The sequence below is a fragment of the Falco biarmicus genome, chromosome 5, assembly GCF_023638135.1.
Source record: "Falco biarmicus isolate bFalBia1 chromosome 5, bFalBia1.pri, whole genome shotgun sequence".
Classification (NCBI taxonomy): domain Eukaryota; kingdom Metazoa; phylum Chordata; class Aves; order Falconiformes; family Falconidae; genus Falco; species Falco biarmicus.
Window position 1 is genome coordinate 92500782 of NC_079292.1, and position 22824 is coordinate 92523605.

The 22824-nt window shown below is 42.0% G+C and overlaps 1 protein-coding gene across 15 annotated transcripts in view; it reads left to right on the forward strand.

Moving 5' to 3' along the window:
• Window positions 1–22824, forward strand: part of KEL (Kell metallo-endopeptidase (Kell blood group)) — a 40699-nt gene that overhangs the window by 12326 nt on the left and 5549 nt on the right. For 2 of the 15 annotated variants that reach the window (XM_056339063.1, XM_056339064.1), the window contains exons 2-15: window positions 4341–4492; window positions 9499–9640; window positions 11076–11279; window positions 11844–11968; window positions 12901–13047; window positions 14167–14262; window positions 15200–15388; window positions 15760–15905; window positions 17136–17259; window positions 18496–18606; window positions 19681–19779; window positions 20267–20344; window positions 20777–20880; window positions 21500–21610. In XM_056339063.1, coding sequence (XP_056195038.1) covers window positions 4475–4492; window positions 9499–9640; window positions 11076–11279; window positions 11844–11968; window positions 12901–13047; window positions 14167–14262; window positions 15200–15388; window positions 15760–15905; window positions 17136–17259; window positions 18496–18606; window positions 19681–19779; window positions 20267–20344; window positions 20777–20880; window positions 21500–21610 — 1694 coding nt within the window. In that variant the 5' untranslated portion in view covers window positions 4341–4474. The other 13 variants (XM_056339057.1, XM_056339059.1, XM_056339066.1 and 10 more) reach the window with 12 other exon arrangements.

The following is a 22824-nucleotide window of genomic DNA, read 5'->3' on the forward strand; positions in this document are numbered from 1 at the left end:
CTCTGTGCTACCCATAGGGCAGTTAGAACACTCTGCTAGATCCCTGACTGGCAGCTCCTGTTCTGGGCTGCTTAAAATGAGTTTATCCTGCTATCAGTCCTCCCATCCACAGCAGAGGACGAGGGCTCTCAGATTATATTGCCTCCAGTTTCCTGAACTTCTCTAGTGAAGCAGCAAGCTCTCGCAGTGCTTTGGTGTTCTGATGTTTTCAAAACAAATTTGTGCTTTTGGTGGTGACCAAAACTACTACTAGCCTTTGGCAGACAGTCTTTCATATAAATAAGAATTTCTTTCATGTTGCTTTACCCCACAAATGACACTGCTCACTGGTAGTAGGGCCATCGGTGACCATCTGAGGTAGAAAAGCTCGAGTTAGGCAAGCTTGTTTTTGAAACTAAGCAATCTCTTTGTAAGGGATAACTTTTCCACATGAGTTTCCAAGATGTCTGGTGACATTAACATTGCTGCATCATATTTTTCTAATGTTCGTTTTTTCCTTTAATTACAAAAATCTGGCAAATTTTTGTGCAGTCTATGATACATACCTATTTTGGAAAGGTTGAAGCTGGGATATCAATCTATGAAGTAAAATTTTGCCCTGCCAAAGTGCTGCAGGGGAATTTACCATTCACACAATGCTGAAGATCAAAGTCCCAATTCAATTTCACTTCAGGACAGATATTAAGAAAATAATTTCTGAAATCTGCCTAATTTTCTAACTCTTGAATCTATAAGGAACGCTTATAACCCCATCTGTCAAGCACACATCAATGCACTTAATAATTCCACATTTCTTTGAACCATACACCTATTTAAATCTAAGTCTAAAAGATAATTGCCATTAAACAGTTTTATGTGTGACAGCTGGAAGGCCTGTCCAACACTATTTTTTTCAATGTGCTGATCAGTGTTACATTTGGAAAAGCTAGTGTACTGCTAGCTAGAGAAGAGAAAGAGCCTATCACACAGAAAAAAGCCAGGGGTCCTAATTTGTGGACTCCAGAGAGCAGAGCTGTCATCTGTGCCTCAAAGATAAGAAGGGAATCAGCCGATAAGGATTACTCGTGACGTCTCACACACACACACACACACCAGTCCTTCTTCCTGCATCAGTAGTTAGAAAAAGTTTACAGGGAAACTTTGTTGTATTCAGCAGCTGATAAAGGCATCTTTAAAGAAACTTATGTGCTAGCAGGAAAAAACAGCATGTATACAGCACCATGTTCTTGTACATGTGAATACTGCACGTATGCAGCTCACAATATCCCTGAAGCTCTACAGGCTGTATATTCAATAAAGACGTTGGACTGCACACTGCCATCATGCAATACCCTCCAAGGCAGACCTTCTTCAAGGCTTAAATGCATATGCAGCCATTACACTGTCCTGTGGCACCTAACTTGAAGACTTCCATATCCTATTGATAGTGTGGAAAATGTAAGATATGCTGCCCCAGCTTGTTGCTGCCAGATGCAAATGTGTTCTGCCCTTACTCCAATATGTGCAAGAAACTCTGCTTGGAGAAGTACATAACTGCAGTGTCTGAGTTACTCAGCTTCAGCTAATGGCCACAGTCAGGTTTTTCTGAAGCATGGGTCATCTAATTTGGGGTTAAATATGTCTTATACCTGTGTATCTCAGAGCACAAGCACAGAGAGAGCATATGTGTGAAATAAATCCACATTTTCTCCAAAGAAAGATATGGCTTTTTGAATAAATACAAATCTTAATGATTTCATTCTCTCCATAACAGTTCAACCTTCCTACTGAATTATTTAATGAGCTCTATGCAACAGAATGGTGCTCAGGAGCACAGTCTTCCAATGGAAACCAACAGTCATGTCTGTCAGATCCAGTGTATAATGTTATTATGATCTGTGATGACTTAAGAGATGGAACATAATCTCCATGCCAGATCTTGCAAGACAGTTTTCTCAGCATCACAGCACCACTGAAGCGTGTACTAAATTCGAAGACCCATGCTCTTCACTGAGAAACTGATGTGCATTTCATGTCCTGAAACATCCTATGCACACCTACACTGAGACTGTGATCCAGCTACTTTTCAAGATGTGTCCTGATTCATTTACAAGATCGGAAAAAATTGTCCGTATATACACATTCAAAGTGTTTCTAGATAATGCATGTGGGACAATCCATTTGGTGTGGCATTATTAATGTAACATTTTGTCAAGTTATTTGGTAAAATAACATTTAATCAGCAGGAGGTAGCGGACCTGTTAAAATATACGGGCTCATGAAACCATGTTAACTCCAATCATAACTCACTGGCATATTAAGCAAATGGCTTTTTTGCTCTTCCCAAATTCCATTTTAAAGCTGAATACTTCAGCCAAGATTTTATTACTTTCTTCAATTTGAATTACATTGTGTTCAAAATGATCATAGCCACTTTATAATCAAAAAGGCAATAAATTCCTTGTCCAGAGAAATTTCAAAGCCTAGAAAGTGTTCATGAGAAAAAATAGAAGTAAAATTAATTTCATTACTTAAAGCTTGAGAACTTTAGGATGCTGTAATTAGAAGATGGAAGAATTCAGACACATGGATAAAGCAGATAAATAACCTACATAATGTTATGAACAAATTTGTCCCGTCTGTTTACAAAGGTAACTCCACAGTAAGATCACTTACAGTTAAACCTAGCCAGGCCACTATTGTACCATTTCTTTGTCTATACTACCAGTGCAACTACTGAAAAGCATTTGTGAGAGAGTACTGGAACTGCAGATATTGTGAAAAAAGATGCACAGTAGGGAAGAGTGGAAAAGGCTCAAAGGGGAATGCAGCAGAAACATATGGAAGACTTAAAGCTATGTTAAACCAAAGGATTAAATGGGTTGAATTTTCTTACATATTCCCATTTTGCCGTTTACACAAAGATTTGAGATTTGACTAGCTGTAAATTAATTTAAGCCACAACGAACAGACCACCTCTGTATCTGTTGGACAGTGTGGATCACAGTAATGCTGCTCCCAGCAATGCAAGAGTTGTGACTACCAAGAGCATCTTGTTACTTCCACTAACAAGATTCTCAATCATTTATGCAAGAAGTATTCACAAATTGGATTCTGATGTTAAGATGAAAGGAAGTAGCCTATTGCAAGGCAAGAAAGGTCAACAGGGACCTTTTTTGCTGTATGCAAGGGCCTTTTTTACAGTATGTAGAGCTGTTTGGTAAATGTAGAAATGTATAGCTACCAGCGACCCGAGTGGTGGAGAGGACTGGCAGTAAGTTACTGCTTTCAGTCATGTAAGAAGTCTGTTGTCACAGTATAATCAAAGATGTTAAGAAATTATGCACCACTACAGGAATAGGGGAAAAAGTCAAATTGATGAAGGTGAGAAGATTTGGACTTTAGGACAGTGACCAAAGATTTGGCAAGCTCTGAACAACTGGACAGTTATCTAATTATCTTCAGACTAGTGAACCAAGGCACCATGCTGCCCTGAGAAACCAGTGAGGTGGGGAGGTAAACAGTTCTCTCCTGGTATTCTGCTTGGTTCAGTCTTTTTGGAAGCTGACACCAAACTGCTCCCCACCATCTTTCTCAGCTCCTAGCTGCCACTTGAGAAGGTCTCAATTCCCAAAGTCCACTACTCAGCTTTTAACATCTTAGGGAAGGAATCTGGTTCCCAGTCCGCAAATCAGAGAAACTTCCCTCTCAGATCTTTCCAATATGCATCCTTAGGGAAACAATGACCCCCAGGCTGGGCCGTCACCTGAGAAGCCACAAACCACTGTAAATAGAATCCGTAATGAGCGGTTTCTTTTATGCCTCTTAATGAAAAGAAAAAGAATCAGAAGTAGTTGTGTATTCACCCCTTGAATGGACTTAGGGGTGCAGATGAGCGACAGCACCAAGAGAGTCAGGATGCTGGCCTTGCCTGTGCCGGGGGAGGAGCACGGGATCCAAACCCATGCTATCTTGTGATAGGCAGGGGCCTCCAGGCCCCAGAGCAGCAGGTTGGAACAGGTTAGCAGCAGTGAGAATATCAGACCAAAACAGGCTCGTTGGGTGGGCAGGGTAGTAAGGCTGTTGGGGAGAAAGGGAGCAGCAAAGGGCTGAGGAGAGGCTGGGGGAGCTGGAGAATCACCTACTTCTGTTCGAAAAGGTTTCAGTCCCCTCCAAGGCACAGAGAGACACGTGGATCATCAAGGGAGGCAGAAGGGAACAAAAAAATACACTTTTATGAGAAGCAGAGGTGTTGAGAAGAGAAGGTGGTGGAGAGCAGATGAAGTGTATCCATCCCCCCCTCCCATCTTCTGTAAGGGTGTTTTTCTCAGGGCTTTCCCTTTCTTTTCTCCTCCCCACAGCAATCAGCCAAGCTGGGAAGAGGAGATTGTCTCTGAGCTTAGCGGCGTGTCTCAGCACAGAAGACTGGTAGTAAACAAGCAACAGATCTGCCGGCTGTGGAAGCCACAGGAGCAAAGCCTGAGCAGGGACCAGGATGAGCACTCCTGCAGAGGTAAGAACACAGGCTTGCCTTGCGCCCTGCTGTGCACCTGCGCTGCACCCCTCTTTGCACTGCTGCACTGCGCCGCTCACTGCCCCTGGAACCGCAGCGGCTGGGTCTGCAACAGGGTGTTCAGAGTTAATGATGTGGTATGTGGTGTGAGTAGTCAGAGGTTCTTGCCTTTCTTGTTCCTCATCCTAAAGGCCACTCTGAGGCTGCATTTGGATCTGTCTGAAGCACTGGCCAATACATAGTAGTAGCAGTAGTAGTAGTAGTAGTAGTAGTAGTAACAATAATAACAATTAACAATAACAATATCTTTTATTGTATCCCCATTTTTTTCAACAAATTATTTTAAGGAGTTACTAGTGCACAAAGACACAGATTTTTCCCCCACAAATAATTGTGGGTAAACATGGCATAATGTTCTGAATGTATGCTAAGCCTAATTGCTCCCCACTTAATGCGTTGTCCTTTTCCTGATTTGATGTCTTATATAAATAACTAGTGAAGTGCTAATTGCATATTTACAGGCAAATTGCACCAAACTGAACTGTTAGCTCAGTGTTGCTAAAATGTACAAAACATTCAAGGACAACAGAGATAAGTAAAGTTTTCTGTGTAACTAAATAATACAAAATAGAAATGTGTATGTTTTGTTGTGTGAGAGCTGTTCAATGTATTGCAAGAATTGTGTCTGTAATACAGTCACTTTACCTTGTCTGTAATTTTCCGGCTGAATAATGTGCAGAAATGTTTGATTTGTGCATCCATTATCATATTTCTGTGTGATAAAGATCAGACAACAACCACAATTTTAAAGTTATTGGCTGTGGTTATGCTTCAGGCTTTTAGTACTCCAGAATATGATTCAGCAAACTTTCTGTTTAGTTCCTCATGTTAGCAGGTACTATGGCTAAAATACTATTTCTCAAATGGCATACAATGTGCTCAGTTTATATGCTTAGGTGATTTACTGACAAAAGATAAATTTAAGAAAATGTTGATGTTTTTCTGAGTATTGAGGCATTAGTCTGAAAACATGTCAACCATATAAATAATGTGATAAACACAATTTGGGTAATAGCCAAATTCAGTAATTCGTGGATAATCTACTGGCTGAAAAATAATACACCAAAACTGTCTGGTAAATAGTTATGAAAAATAACTCCCATTCTCCCTGCCTTTGATGTCTTTATTTTAATTTACTAGATTTTCATAAAAGTTAGATGCTTCTATTTCTGCATCAGCACTAAAACACTGGGAAAATGCAAGGTGAGGAAGAAGCGCACAAAAGAACTTCAGTGTCCCTTGCAGAACTGAAGAATGGCTCACAAACAGAAAGAAGGAGATGCTGAAGGAAAATAAAGTTCTTTGGCTGATTTAATTGCATCAAATAGTTCTTGTTTTAGTAATAATAGTACCTGTCAAGATTCTGCTAGCCTAAATCACGCTCATATTTGAATTGGCTGATTCATGTAGTACACAAATTCAAAACTATTCATTTTATAATTAAGGACAATTATAAGTCAGCTTTTAGTCATTTTACAGGCATTTGATCTCACTTAGCTACAGTGAAGCCATTTAAATCTGAGCACTTGCACATTCTTCAAAGAAAAGCATGAAAAAACTGAAATTGTAGTGGAAATTACATTCACCTTCAACTTCATGCAAATACGAATCATCCTTCTCACTTACTCATAATCGAGGCCCATATGGAAAACCTCTGTCAGAGCTTAAAGGCGTTCTATTCTGTTCCACAGGCTTGTTCAAACTATTCACTTGTCCCTTTATGTGGAGCATGCTGGCTGAGGCAGCCAAGCCTCAAAACACACCACAATAAAGTGCTTCTGCTTCCTGCAAGTGTATAATGCTCCTGCATCCTGAGCGTGAGAAGTGTTTATATCCCATCTCCAGTTCCATCCAGTCAAATGCATACTTCCTCGACCAAGGGTCTCTGAATTAGGAAGGGCTCTGTTTTTCGGTGCCTGTGAAACATTTAGTCCATTTGTGGCATAAAAGTGGAGGTCACACAAGACAAGGATTCTGACAGGGCTATTGCCCAGGTCAGTATCTTGACAAGAGTACTGAAAGAGCAGGTGTTTGTATGGTTTTCTTTAAGCTGTTGTCATGGAAAAGATATAAGGGAAAACTAAGTATGACTGCCTTCCTCTATTTTCTTGGTTTATGTAAGTCCACAAGTTCTCTCAAATTCATCCCCAGTAACAGAGTAAAGATTAGAATGACATTCCTGTTGAAGGTGGACTGTTTGAAGAACACTGTTTATCCTTATGGCTCACGTAACACAAACCTTAATACAGTTTCCAAGTAGAGGCACACAACCAATTTCCACCCTTGTCTCTTCTTTTGGCGTATGCTGTGCTCAGCCAGCTACTTCACTAGTTGTTTCACATTGGGTTCTTGAGGGGGACAGTCTAGCTCTCCTACAGTTTTATAAAAAAACTATTATTTAATGCACTTCCCATTTCAAAACGAACATAATGTATAAGCCCAATATAGACCTACTGTTAACTGGGATTTCAGCAGAAATTGCTGTGACAACCTTAAAATACCACTGTCTTGCTAGGATCTCCACAGCCATGACATATCTTACTCAAAAGAGAGAAACAGATGTCCTCTGATAACATGAAACCAAAGAACTGCAAACTTACCAATATTTTGTACTAGGAATAGGTCAGATTTTCAATGTGAAAAGCAAAATGTTCATTGCAGTAGAGAAATCTGGAGCATTGTGAATGTAAATAATTCACTCTCTCCCAAATGGTGAGAGATGAGGGCTTGCATGTTGGAGAATACTTTTTCTTATTCCTTTTCAGCCAAGCAAATTTTCTTTCACTCACTTCCCTGCCATACTGTTAGGTCATGATACTTAGTCTCTACTTGAGAGCTTTTTTACTACAAGGGGTGTATGAAAGGAATTTGGATTTCCTGCTTTATATTTCCTACACTGTATTTTGCCAGTATGATCATGTTCTGTATCTAGCATCTTTTAATGCCAGGATTCACTTGTATGTACTTGCTCTCCATTTAGTTATTCTGCATCCTGCCTAAAGAAGTCAGGAGAATAGTATTTTAAAAGGGAGAAAAGCTGTTAGGCACTTAACCCTTGTTAGCATTTTCCATGAGTCAAGTAAGCTAACGTCTGCTCTTGAGAGGCTTCTGTTAATGACTGAATAAAATGCACATTTGAAAAATATAAAATTATGAGGTCCATTTTTCTGTTTCTTTCTGTGTTTTCTGTTCTGCTAATATTTTTGTACAGGAATTGTACATAGTATATTAGGCAAGATCATTAACAGCAGACTTATTAATTTCCTTGGCTTTCCTTTGCTTCATTTCTTCTTGTGATTTTTGTAAAGATCTGTTTTCTGTTTTTGTGGAAAAGAAGACAGATACAGAGTGTAGTGACAAATGCGGTTTACCTACTGCATGTAAGGGAGCAGCAGGGTAGGCAGTCTAGCAACTGAGAGTCATGACAAGGCAGGCAAAAAGTAAAGACTTCATCAGCAAGGGGTACACCCCCACAGCATGGGAATGGGGGTAGCGGGTGAGGCAGGTCTGGTGGCAGTAGCCAGGGTGAACCAAGAATGCAGATTGCCAGGCAAGTCCATTGCAAGGAGGCAGGACCAAGGTCAAACCTGCAGAATCGGGTCTGCAGGAAGGTCAGGACCAGGGCAGTGGGTTACACAGCCAGCTGCAGGCACAACTGCTGCTGCAGCGTAGCTCAGGTGGAGATCATGCACGGCAGCTGCATAAAGCAGCTCCTGGGTGAAGAAGTGGGCACCTCCACCGAGGCTGCTTCTAGCTTTTTCTCAAAGAGTTCCAAGGGCTGTCAAGGTTTCCCAAACAGCTTTCTTTTATTGGAGAACCAGGCTTGAGCACAGGGAGCTAAGCTTGAGGCTGTTGGGACTGGCCCTGACACTGGCATGTAAGACTCTCCAACTAGCACTCCCATCAGTTTTACACCTATGAGTTTTGCTCCTTGCTTGCTGTACTATTTCTTCTCTATCCCTGTTCCTCTCGGGTTTTCCATTATCTTCTGCTTTTCTCCCTTTTGCCTCCATTTTCTCACTGTATATTCTTATTCAGTTATTCCACTTTTTTTTTTTCCCCAGTTCTTTCCCTTTCCTTATATTACCAGCGTCCATTCCTGATCTGTTCTTTTGTAATCTGCTGTTCTGCCCTCTTATGTACATCAAAGTAGGTAGAACCAGTGGACACATAAAGTAAATGTCACTTTATCTAACTTTATTCAGGTAGACATCAGAGGTGTATCCTAACATAGTCAGCTAGCTTCCTTCATAGTCAACAGAGAAAAAGACAGGTAACTGGGCAGGACACTTCAGCTCATTCTAAGGCAGATGTCTAAAACAGAGCTGTCCCCATAAGGTGCCTGGCCTTCTCCACTGGCTAAAGAGACACACCTAGATTATGAACACAACTAAATTAAAGTGAGATAAAATCTGTATATAACATCTTCTCTGTGACTTACTGCAGTTTTTAGACTAGGGCAAGTCTTTTCTCCTGCTTGAATTGGACTAGAGTGCTTAGGATCCAGGAGCTATTTCTTCAGGAGGAATAAGAAATTAGTGCCCAGGTTGCCAGACTGTAACAGAATAAAGAATGACCAGTCCTAGCCATCCTGTTATTAGCTTTATGGGCTCAAAAAGGCTTTGATATCTTCAGGAGGTGTATGCAAGGTGCATAAACCAAAAGGAACTATGGCGGGACAGACCTCTTCAAGGCAAGCTGGCTTCTCAATGCATTATTCATAACACTGTTCAACAGTTGTAGCTGGAAAAGACAGGGAAACGAAGGAGGTGAGAAAGCCCCTTGGAATAGAGTCACCTAGATGACTTGGATGACTGTTGGTATTCTGGCAGTAGTCCTGCAAGTGATTTTCTAGTAGATTAGATGGAAGACAGAGTATATGACCAGTGCTAGCTTTAATATTAATTTTTCTGTCTTCATTTTTTGTCTTATTTTTCTCTCTTCAGACCTGTGACCAGCAGCTGAGAACAGGTGCAACAAAAGAACGATGCCTTCAGGGGAAAAGCCTACTTCTGTGTACACTTCTTCTCAGTACTCTCCTTGGCTTTACACTGCTTGTCACCTACATCATGATGACTTGTGGTCTAGGTATAAGATGGGATATCCTTTTCCCTGCTTCCTCATCCACCCCATTTGTAAGACCCCTTTCTCTCCTAGATGCCTCCATTGTGTATTAGGCTTCGCATCTCTCTTAAGAATCAGATTTTCAGTATCTCAAAGAATCCTAACACCAATTGTAAAAAAGGTACACTATTCTGTATCTTCCTTGGGTCATAGTGGGGAGGGAACCCCAAACTTGTCCTCCTTCTCTGCCTGCCATTTAGTATGCCTGGGCCCAGTTTTGAGGGAAAGCATCATTATATTGCTTGCATCTTATCATCATGTCATGCTCTGTCTGTAGTCACCTCCAGGAAACTGGACTGAATATGAAATTTGGAGCTCCTCCTCCACCTTTTTGTCTCTGACTTAGTAAGTCTAGTCCTAGTTTTCTAGTACAGATCAGTGCAGTCATAGTATCAAAAGAAAAGCTACAGTCCCTCACTAATGGGGGAGCTGTGAGCATAGCCCAGAAATATTAATTTGCCTTTCAAATTTGCTAAAGGACTATCTGAAGAACGGTCCATGTAAATGTTTATGCATATGGAATGCTTGGTACTAAAAGTGCAATTACATTGGTGGATACACACATTCCCTGCTCAAAAATAAATCATTGACTCTTCATGTACTATTATTCTTTTGCCCCTGTTATGTGTTGGAAACCTACATAGACCGAGGGAAAACTGTTAATTTAGATCTTGTCTGCTTCTACTCTGCCTACCTTTTACCATGTCAACTGTTGAAACCATAGTATAGAATGCTTTACTTTGATTTACAAGTAGCTTATCTCAGTAAATAATTGATCTGAACTGATGTTGATACAAGACACTGAACCAAGATGAGAACACATACCCAGTGATCTACAGCAGTTTAGATAAAGGGAGTTTTAGATCAAAGCAAGATGTACTAGAAAGTCTTTGTCCTGATTTAACAGATGTGATTGCTGAGAAAAGTTTCCCGTACATGAACATCTCCCTCCACATTTTAAACTTGGCTTCTTATTTTCTCTGTGCTCTGCCCTTCTTTTGCTCCATACGTTGACACCATCAGTTGCTTCTTGCTTATCATTTGGCCAGATTTGGCTGATTCAGAGAAAATACACCGAGAAGGCAGAATAATCCAACCTGTGACTGCCTAGGCAGTATGAACGAAGGACACCATCTCTGGACTGATTACTTGTCCTTTATTCAAAGTATCTCCCTTGTAATGTGCAAAGGCAGTCTTCCTGTGAAGTGAAAGAGCACGCTTTGTTGCATATTCAGCAAAAACTTACATGGAATTCAACATTCTGCATGCAAAGGGGTTTGTACCAAAACTAAATCTTTCAGGGGAAATGTCCCACAGATAACTTCTCATTTTTTCATTTGGAGTTGTTCTCACTCTCCACTGTTACTGTTCAGTTCTCTCCTATTTACTTCCTGCCCAGGATCCTGTGATGCCGAGCTGGGTCTTACACTGTTGGCCAGACTCCTGAATTCTAGGAATGACACTATAGACCCCTGTGAGGATTTCTACAAATATGCCTGTGGCAGCTGGGAAGGCAAACACTCAAACAGAACCACAGAAGAATCACTAAATGTATTTGATGTGTTGTTGGAAGAAAACCAGTTGATCCTGAAAAGGCTCTTAGGTAGGGACAGATGATTGGTGTGTTACCTTCAGCATCTTCCTCAGTCAGAGCTGGGAATACTAACTGAGAGCACAATCATTCCTAACAGGGACTGTGTCCAGCCTCTTCATTCTTCTGTGTATGACAATCTTACATGTACAGATTTATTCTTGATCATATCATATTACAACAGCTGCATTTAAAACATTTTAGTACCCTTTACCAAATCTAACAGATGAAAGTCACACTTTAAAATTCTGACAGCAGCCCAAACCATTTCCTGTTGCCTTGTAAAAGCAGACACTGTGCTTGTCTGAATGTGCGCTCTGGTCATGTGTCCTGACTCCAAGTGGGACTGAAGCCCAGATGTGTACCACCTTCTGCTTGTGCCCCTGTTCCCATGCAAAGAAACTCATGTATTTGGCCTCAGGAAGGGTCATGGCACTAGAAGGTCTCTTGCTTTGAGTGACCATGGAAAGTGTGGATGTATTTACTAAATTGTTCTGAATCAAAGCACAGTATAATATTTTCTCACAGCTTTCTGTGCTCTAATACTGTCCCAAATTATTTTTTTTTTTTCCTCAGAGGCCCCACAGTCTGGGATAAGAGGCTCAGCTAAGGAGAAAGCAATCCGGTTCTATCGATCCTGTATGGATACGCAACGGATAGAATCCCAAGGAACTCAACCATTGAAGGACTTCCTAAATCAGGTGAATGTTTCTGCTGTCTCCTCTCCCTTTAGAAGGTAATTCCTGCAGGGAAAAGGAAGTTAGGATCATATGGCCCTACATATTGGAATTTTGCTGGCAGCTGGCCCTGAAATAAGCTCATGGTTCACAGTACAACTTCTAGGTGTTAAATCAGAAGTCTAGCTTTAAATGCTGTTTCAAGATGTGATTTTCTGACATCAGGTATCTGAATCATTCCTCATGACCTTACATATTACTTCAGGACTGAACAACAACCAAGACTGCAAAGAGGGATCACTTTTAATCTCAGAAGCTCAGTTCAATAGGATCCAACTTCCAGATCAAGGATCATCTTGCAAAATGGGTGAAATTTTTGTGTCTGAGATGTGATGGCCATCCACTACTCCAGGCTTCAGGGGAGCTTGTTTAAAGAGGAAAATGCTTTTCTTTCCATTCTGGGAGACTCTTCTCAGTGCCAGGGATGGTTGTACATGGCTGCCATGCTAAATGTGATTACACCCTATCTCCAAGGAGGATGCAGAACCTTCCAGCAGAAGGAACAGTGACTGCAGGTCTATCTGCAAATCTGCTTGTCAGGGAGGTGGGACCTGTAATCCCTGATCCCTGGCTGTCCTTCTGGATGGCTTTAGAACAGAGACCTTTTTCGTCTCACCTTCTCCTGCTTTTTTCCTGTATAACTTGTTCTGTTGAATACCATTCCTTTTCCCTGTGTCATTTTGCAGTTCATTGCTTTGCTTAGGTGAAAGTATCAGGTCATTTTAAAGCCAACAGGGTATGTAGACTTCTTCATGAGTTTTCCCTGTTGCTATTTGCTTTGTTGCTTCTCAGTTGTCATAATGACTGAGCTCATAGAAGTGAAAAATTATTTTGTAAATATGGACCAAACAAGTGTTTTTCTCACCTGCTGTCATGCTGTGTCTCCCCCTCTCTAGGTTGGTGGATGGAATATGACAGGTGCAGGGAAAGCAGAAGACTTTAATGAAACTCTTCGGACTCTCATGGGCAGATACAGCACATTTCCCTTTTTCAGAGTCCATGTAGGACCCAGTCCTTTTGACCTCAAGACCAATATTATTCAGGTAAGCAGGTTAAAGAAAGAAATTTTTCAGGAAGCACTGGGAATAAAGAGTCAATTACATGGCCCATGAGACCCAAACTTGCTGAATTTAAGCCTATGTTCTTCTGTGAAGAAAGTTTTCCCTAAATTTCAGTAAACTTGATTTTATGACATAAAAAGCACTTATTTCTGGAAATAAGCAGATAAGGAAGAATAAATTGCTTACTTCTTCTCACTTCTCCTGCCTGACAGTGTAGACTGTACTTCATTGTGGAAGGGACTGTTTCTTCTAATGCTGATTGGTATGACTAGTACAATAACGGACTCTGAGTGCTAAGTGTCTAATACACAGTGTACTATGAATTTTGCAGCTCACTGTTGTGACTGAAACCTGCTAGGCAGCTAAGCACCACACAGCTGCTTGTTCACACCCCCACCCCAAATCAGAAGTATAGAAGTGTGAAAACTCACAGGTTGAGAAAAAGATGGTTTAATAGTGGAAAAAAGGGGGAAAAAAAGAACAATAAGGTAAAAAAGGAATAGATGCAAAACCCACCAATTGCTCACCATCAACTGACCACTGCCCAGCCAGTTCCCAAGCAATGGCAGCCCTTGCCAACCTCCTTCACACCCACTTTTATTATTGAGTACAATGTCATGGTATGGCAAACACCGGTGGTCAGTTGGGGTCAGCCGTCCCAGCTGTGTCCCCTCCCAGCTTCTTGTGCCCCCCAGCCCACTCACTGGTGGGATGGTGTGAGCAGCAGAAAAGCCCTTGGCTCTGTGTAAGCACTGCTCAGCAGTAACTACAACATTCCTGCATTATCAACACTGTTTTCATCACAAATCCAAAACACAGCCCTATACGAGCTGCTATGAAGAAACTTAACTCTCTGTCAGCCAAATCCACTACATCATGTAGAAATATTCAATGTGGTTTACATTTGACCATCAGTCACTGCAGATTGTAATGAGCTTGTAAATGAGCTGCAGAATATGACAGAGCCACAAAAATTACTTAGCAAACATTTTCCAAAAGTAAAAGTAAGACACAGAAATTAACAAAGCCTGTTAAGCATATTCTCACATTTCTAGTGTTTCTGAAAATAGTGAGATGCTTTTCCTTTACTCCTTTTTGCAGATTGATCATCCTGAGTTTGAGATGCCACCTGAGAGTAAAATCAAAGAACAAAATTATCTTGAGGTAACATATCAGAGGCTGAAGAAAGGTAAAAAGGTATTTGGTGTAGGAATTTCCTTGAAATGCCTCCTGGCTCAGAGTGGTCTGTTTCCGTGGGTTACAGTCACTGACCTCTGAAAATGTCTCCAGAAGGAATTCTTTACAAAAGTCTCTACTTTTCCAAAAAGGTAGTTTGTAAAGTGCAAATCATTTTATATGCCAGGATTACAACTCCTAGTGTAGAAACAGAATGCTATAGTTCAAATTTGTATTTGCTAAATAACATGAACCTGGGCTTCCCTCTAGGTTCCACCTTGAATGAACATTTATAAAAAATACCATCCAAAGAAAGGCTTTGTAACTTTAAATCTGTGTATTGGGGGAGGGGTAACTAGCATTTTAGAAGTTATTTTAAAATGTTTTAACCTAAGCAGGGGAAAAAAGCTCTTTGACTTTGGGAGTCATTGCAGCAAAATTAATTTAATCAGAGCTCTGTAATTTTTCTGAACTTTATAAAAACTGAGTTTATTTCAGTTTCTCGGTCTGACTTTCAGAGAAGTCCTCAAAAAAACCCAAAAACCCTGTCTACCCATCACAAGCATTCCTTTGATACCTCATAAACATAGAAGTAAGACTCTGGCATTTTGTTTCCATCAAAAATACTGGTTCATTGTATTACTACACATCTCTCCTTTGCCTTCAGAAAAGGCAGGCCTACATCCCCAAAATTACTCTGGTATTTAATGTAATTGTAAGCTGGGACAAAAATAACCTCTTGAGAATTCAGTGTTCTTCACTGAGAGAGAAGCTGTACTTGGCAAACTGATTCCACATGAAGAATTACATGAGGATGTTGCAGTGAAGAAGACAGTTTTAGGTACAGGGATGCAGTGGTTTTGAAAAATTGAAGCTTATATGGCCAAGGTGGTTGGATGGGTGGGGTGACTAATTTTCGGTCATGTTTCTCCCGCTGATCATATGCTTTGTATTGCAGGTTCTCCGTGTGTATCTCTCATATTTGAGGAAATTGGGGGGCCTACTTGGAGGGCCACTGGATGATCCCACTGATTCCTTTTCCCTTACTTTATCCTTCATCTCTAACCTCCAGCGAGTTGTCACCCCACTGCAGGAAAGACAGCAGAGGGGGATGCTGTTCTTTCGCACTACCATTAGGGAGCTACAGGTATCTATGCCTTCGAACTCGAGCAACACAATTCCATGTGGCTCATACATAGACATTCCTAAGATCTAGATTAAAACAGATATGAGACAGTCTGTTTAGATACTATTCCTTTGCAACTTGAAGTCTGTTGAGCTTTAAATAATCTATTAACTTACGATCTTTTATTGACAGCAGTTGGATTTTTCAGGCCCACCCCTTCCCCAGTGCTAATTTGATAAAAAAAGGCAATTGTCCTTTTCTACTATAATCAATACCCACATTATGAAAGCAGTTTAACTTGTTGGAAGTATCTCTTTACACAGTATTAGGGAGACTATCCCAGGTATTTCTTGGATCCATAGTTCAGCATGTAAGCTCCATTTTACTTCTAGGAAAAGGCACCTGCTATTGACTGGCTGTCGTGTCTCCAGGCTGTCTTCCACCCTATGCCAATGAACCTCTCTCAGCCAGTTGCAGTGCATGACATGGATTACTTAAGAGGCATGTCACAGCTCATCAAACAGTGGCACAAGAAAAGGTAGGAGTCAATATCTCTGGTTTTAGTTGTTCACGCCTCAAGAAATATTAGAGGCCTATGTTAAAGCCTGCTGAATCCAGTAGCCTAATGATTGCAAGGGTGCCGTGGCTCTGTATCCACAGGTTTAGCCAGTACTAAGGCTTAGCATATATTCCAAATAGACTTGCACATGCACACACCATATATGTACACACATACAAATGTATGTGGTGTCACACAGATGAACAGAGATGGAACAGAGTGCCTTTACTGGCACCCACCCATGCATAGCATTCATACAAACATGAACAGCCCAGACAGCCTGATCCTGTTCCTCCTCTCCAGCTGATCAGTATTGGTCTATACTAGTGAAATATATATATGAACATACACAGTAAGGATCACTCCAGTAGCTGGTCTCAGATATTCAGTCTGTCCAGAAGCTGGGGCCAGATCCCCTGGTGTCCACAGCTGCTGGCACCTGGATGTATGAGTTCCCGAGTCCTGCAGCACCACTTTGGTTGCTGGTACTCTGGTACCTTCCTGTTACAAACACACATATACAGGCAGATCTCTCCAGCAGCTGGTCCAAACTGCTAGTCTCTCCAACAGCCAACCCTCAGACCCGTGCTGTCTCCAGCAGCTAGCCTGAACCAAAGTCCCTCCAGCAGGCAACTCTCAGACTCCTTGTCTCTCCAGTATCCAGTCCCATCCCCACACACTGAGAACAGAATGTTATTTAAGAACAGCATTTAATAAGATAGGACAGATTCTGGTGACCATGTGCAAGGCTCAGTCAGGCAAGCCACGAGTTTATGCTCAACCATTCCCTCTTACCACTTTTCCTCTCCACTTTCCCACACGTGTTTCCCCCAATACACCATGATCCCTTCCCTTTCCCTGCCTTTGGTCCTTCCCATAAACATCCCATAATAAGTCTTAACGAATCCCACAGACCCCTCAAAATACTCTATAAGTTTCACCCAGTCCTAAAAACACTCTTTCTCCTGCTTCCCACAAAGAATCCTGTGCCCCAGCAGGCAATTACCCCTTGAGTCATCAGTGTTCTGGGGAGAGCATTTCTTTGGTTGACTCAGCCCCAGGTGTAGCCCATCCAGAGTACTTCATTGTCATTGTTCAGGTTACTGGAGTTCCTCTGCATTAAATTATTCCTCTGATACTTGCCACGCCTCTGTGTTTATTGTGACCAACCTTCAATCTTCAGTCTTTTTAAATGTCATTTTCCTACAGGATCCTTCACATTTATATGATTGTTTGTCTGGTTGGGAATCTCTCACCAGCCCTTGACAGTAGATTCCAAGATGCACGCCTGGAGCTATCTAAGATTCTTTATGGAAAAATGGGATCTAGAATGGTGAGTTAGCCCTTAACCATCTTCTTCAGACTCCCCAGCAGCTGAACACACCAGGACATGCCTTCTGGATGTTCTCTTGATGCCTCATCTGGATGGAGTCTCTCAAATTTGTGACTCTTACTCTTACTGGAGCAGGGGTCCTCAAACTACAGCCCATGGGACGGATACACCACCACCACCCCCACCACCACCCCCACCACCACCCCCCACCACCACCCCCACCACCACCACCCCCACCACCACCCCCCCCACCACCCCCACCCCCACCACCCCCACCCCCACCACCCCCACCACCACCACCACCACCACCACCACCACCACCCCCACCACCCCCACCACCCCCACCCCCCCCACCACCCCCACCCCCCCCCCCACCACCCCCACCCCCCCCCCCACCACCCCCACCACCCCCACCCCCCCCCCCCACCCCCACCCCCCCCCCCCACCACCCCCACCCCCCCCCCCACCACCACCACCACCACCACCACCACCACCACCACCACCACCACCACCACCACCACCACCACCACCACCACCACCACCACCACCACCACCACCACCACCACCACCACCACCACCACCACCACCACCACCACCACCACCACCACCACCACCACCACCACCACCACCACCACCACCACCACCACCACCACCACCACCACCACCACCACCACCACCACCACCACCACCACCACCACCACCACCACCACCACCACCACCACCACCACCACCACCCCCCAGGGTCCTCAATCCGGCTCCCGGTATTTAAAGAACCACCATCCCCCACACACAAACACACCCGCTGGGGGCTGGCAGGGGAAACCAAGCAGCCACAGATGATTCCTGACATGTCATCCGAGTGCCAGCCCCCTGGTTAAAAAGGTTGAGGACCCCTGCCCTAGGGCATTAACTGCTTCCTTTTTCTCAAAAGAAATGTGGGAGTAGACATGACACAAAACTTTAGAGAGCTAAGTGCACTGTATCATGGGGTGTCAGCTAGCATGTGAACTTCATCTTGTGTGGAAGTAAGTGAAGTAAATCGTAAGAAAATCAGTCTTCTACTTGATTAAAGCTTTCTGAGGTAGCCTAAATGGAACTACATTACTTATCACTCACTGCTGTCATTTTTAGATAGCGGCGTATTTGATACTGACTGCATGTTTACATATCTTTTTACTGTCTTCCTATCTCTTTGGCCTCACTCTCATGTCTTTATTTCTTTCTCTGTTCTTACAGGTCCCAACTGAGCGCTGGAGGAAGTGCTTGACTGATACCAGCTCTTTCTTTGAGCCAGTTCTAGGGCAGATGATTGTGCAAGAAATTTTCCCTCAGCAGACCAAGAAACTTGTAGGTATTCATCCTCTTAACCATCAAGCAGAGCTCAGCTTCACTTCTTTCTTTTTTTGGCATGCCAGTTTAAGACCACATTAAGGCAGCAAAATCATGTGTAGGTTTTATACCTTTTTACATATTCCCATACTTACACACTTCACCTCCTATTTTGGGTATGAAAGATGTCAGACCAAGACATTGCTGTCATTTCTAGAATAACCTATGTTAAAATATTATTAAAAAATATCTTTATCTCAATTGTTAGCAAAGTCATGTGTGCAGCACCAATATCTATGACAGCCCTACAAATGCATGCAGTCTCCCTGTGCTTCCTGGAATGGCAGTATTAACAGTATTCATTACCAATCTGACATATCAAATAAGATTTTCAACTGCAAAGCCATTAAACCATTGTATGACCAGTTGTACAAAAACAAATCAATGCCAAAACATTCTGAGTAGATCCACAGTAAAAGGAACACCTGCCTGCAGTGTGGAAAAAGATATATTTTTTTCCTTTGATGATTAGCGTTCCTTTTTCTTTTGAAGGAAGTTAATGTAGGTGCTAGGTTTTGTAAAGAGTTTGCAGTGTAAAAAGTGACAAGAGTAAGTAATCCCAAGAAAAGTTAATGGGAAAACTAAGACTATGTGTAGTGAAGCACAAAGCTGAATGAACAAAGCATAATTTTGTGAAGAGACTCAGATTGCCATAACTGTGGAAAGGGAGACACCAGCATGAAATACTTGTGGATACTGAATTTTCATTTCATTAAAAAGTGGGGCAGTCATCTGGTCCATTCCTATCCCTGCAGGGATTGAATGAAAAAAGAATTATGTTTCCCTAAGTTACCATGAGAGGCAAGATGAAAAGGTGTATGGGAGAGAATGGTGAGCCCTGTGAGGAACCACTGAATGCCAAATAACTCAACCTAAATCGTTGTAGAAACTGAAATCTCCTCTTTCATCACAAGAAAAGGAATTTCCCCCCAGTTATTCTGTGGCTGAATTGCTGGAACATGGAGTGATGGTACCTAAGCCTGAGCAATGTTTTTCTGTAGTCCTGAATGTGCCTTCTTTTCTCCGTGGCAGGCTGAGCAGATGTTCTCTGAAATCCAAAATGCTCTCTATGGCCAACTGGATCAGTTGGAATGGATGGATGAACAGACCCGCCAAGAGGCTAAAGTCTTGGTGAGTGCAGAAGGCAGGAGTTGCTGAGGCGTTCCTTTCCCTGAAGTCTTTGGAGAAGGAAAGGAAGGGGCCTGCACCTTCACATATTCCACCTGCTTCCACAGGCACACAGCCTTAAATAGATGTCTTGTACACGGTGCAAACTGTATGTGGTGTCTGCAAGTGCTATCACACACATGTGGTCATACGTTGATGTGTAGGCATAGAAAGGCTCATTGTTTATTTGTCCACAGATAAAAACTATGCTCTAAAAAAAAAAGCAGAGTAGAATAACATTAGACCTCAGGTCATTGAGTTAAGAAAGCAGAGTAGCAAGAGTAGAAGTCTTGTTGAAACAGAGTAGCTGTCATTTTGAAGGGTTGATTCACAGATTATATTTAGGTTGTTTAGAAATAGAGTTTAAATAGGACTTCTAGAATGTAAAGCCTCCCATCGGTCATGTTTCTTTTTGTTTGTCTGTTTGTTTGTTTGTTTATTATAATTTTAGGTTTCCAAACTACAAGTGGACATTGGCTATCCAGCTCACATACTCCAGTCTGCCAAAGTGAACCTGGAATACCAGAATGTGAGCTATACAATGTAAACATGCCTGCCTCATTATTGGCAGTTTACCTGTACCAACTGCTATCTTATCTGCTGCTAAAAGAGGCTATGACCTCTGGAACAATAATAATTTCCTACTGTTCATTTTCTGGGAACATATGGGCCCACAGAACCTTTATCTGTTGCTTCTGTACTGTTGCCTGTGCTGTCTCCTATTCAGAGTGGCTGGCCTGATACAGATTGTTTGTTACCTCCTTGTATGTTCTGTTCGGCCTGCAGATAACATTCCTGTCATATCTTAAACTGAAGATCTTTAGAACTGGGGGAGAAAACCCACAAGTATTCCATTGGTTTGTTTTTTGATGAATCCTTTTTTGACCCATGAGACTTTTTCTCATACTAATTCACTTCTCACTCATGCCCTATGAGTCACATTACCTGTCTCTTCCCTCAGTTGGAGATAAATGAAGACACTTTTTTCCTCAATGTGGTGGCTTGCTTGAAAGTACTGAGGGAAAATTCCTACTTGAAACTCCTTCAGAATCACTCACAGGATAAGTAAGTGACAGATACTGATCTGAAAAATATAACAGAATCATGCACTTGTGGACTAACTGAGGTTGGAAGTGACCTATGGAGATCCTCAAGTCCAACTGTCCTGCTCAAAGCAGGGTCAGCTAGATCAGATCACTCAGGGCTGCGTTCAGTTAAATGTCTGTCTCTCTTCTTCTGAGGAAGGAGGGACAGGACAGGAGGGACGGGCAGGGAGGTGGGGAGAGCTGGACACAGTACTTCCAGCTGTGGTTTCACCAGTCCTGGATTAGAGGGACATAATCACCTCTCTTGACCTGCCAGCAACGCTTCTAATCCAAGACAAGATGCTGTTGTCCTTTGCTGCAAGGCTGCATTGCTGCATGCTGCTTAAAAAAGCCTTGAAGTTGTGAGAGTGAATCCCCTAATGTGTGTGAAAGTTAAGCTAATAGGTCTGACCATCTGTAAACAAGTGAAGGTTTATTTCAAACACCTTTAACACCAGACAATGTGAATTTCATCATTTGCTGCTGCTGTATGAATAATTGTATTGAGGAGACCATTTTTGCAAGCCCAGTGGAGGAAAGGAGCAAGGTATGAGATAAGGAGTTAACACATTCTCTCATTTCTCTTTTTCTGCTTCTAGCTGGTATGTGTCCCCCTGGACTGTGCGTTCTTACTACTCAATAAGGCACCACATGGTGGTCTTTCCTGCTGGAATGTTCCGCAGCCCTTTTTTCCACATGGAGTTTCCCAGGTATGGAGGGTCTGCAAAGGTGGAAGATGGATGTAGGCCCTTGGCTGCACCATGTTTCCAAGGAAGAACCTTAATGGGTCTGTCTTTAACCTCTTTCTTACTGCATCCCAGAATGACACTGTAAAGGGGGAAAAAGTAGCTTTTTCTAAAGCCACATGGATACTGCCTTATGAATTCTGAAAGAGTGTGATCATTGACTCTGCTGGAACAAAATCAGAATCTAGGCGAAGCTAAGCTAAGCCAAGTATATTACTCCAGAGCGAAAAGACAGAAGTCCCATGTAGCTTAACTGCAAAAAATATGTTTTACATTTGCCTCTAATTTCTAGACTCCAAGAGTTCCAGCATCTAACCCATAGAAATCTAATGCAGAGAAAATAGGAGCCTCACAGAGCAACTTCTTATCAGAAGTCTTTTTCAAATGGATCAAACATAGTTCTTCTCTTCCTTTTTTTTAAAGAAACTTTTTCTAAAAAGGAAATACATTTTTCATTCTGAGTCTTCCCCTGCAACAATGACACTTCTGTGGGCTACACTCTTAGAGCTGGGTTCTTTCATCATATGGAATAGATCTATTAAGTGATTTTTTTCTGATATTAAAAGCACTTAAAACAGTTGACTGTAAAAATATTATTTGATGTCCTTTTTTACACAATAATGGATAGAAACTTCTCCTAATCCCATTGTACTGAAAGCTAATCTCACATTGTGGTAAGAGGCTGCATTTTGAAAGAAACATGTCTCAGTTAAAAGCAATTATTTTCTCCATGATGATCTTCTACCACTAGTTGTATGACATCTTCTAGCGCTTGCAGTATTTAATGAATTCATTATAGCATGAAAAACCAGACACCTCAAAAGAATAACAGGAAAAAATAAATTTTCCAGTGGTACGGGCTGTCACCTGCCATATCCTTCCTCTCTGAAAAAGTGTCTACAACTTCTTAATCCTTTTCTGTTGAGTGTTAGTAAAATATATTTTTCTCACTGTCATCCCCATCGAATGAAATAAGTCAAACTTGAACAGCTTTTGGTGAGTTGGCACAATAACATTTTCTCAGATGATGCTCCAAAGCCTAAATCTTACTGACAAAAGCCAAATCAGATGACTGTAAGGGAAATTTTTAAAATAAGAAGTCAGCAAAGCAATACAATTGTTATGGAATCCTAGAATCATAGAATGGTTTGGGCTGGAAGGGACCTTTAAAGTTAACC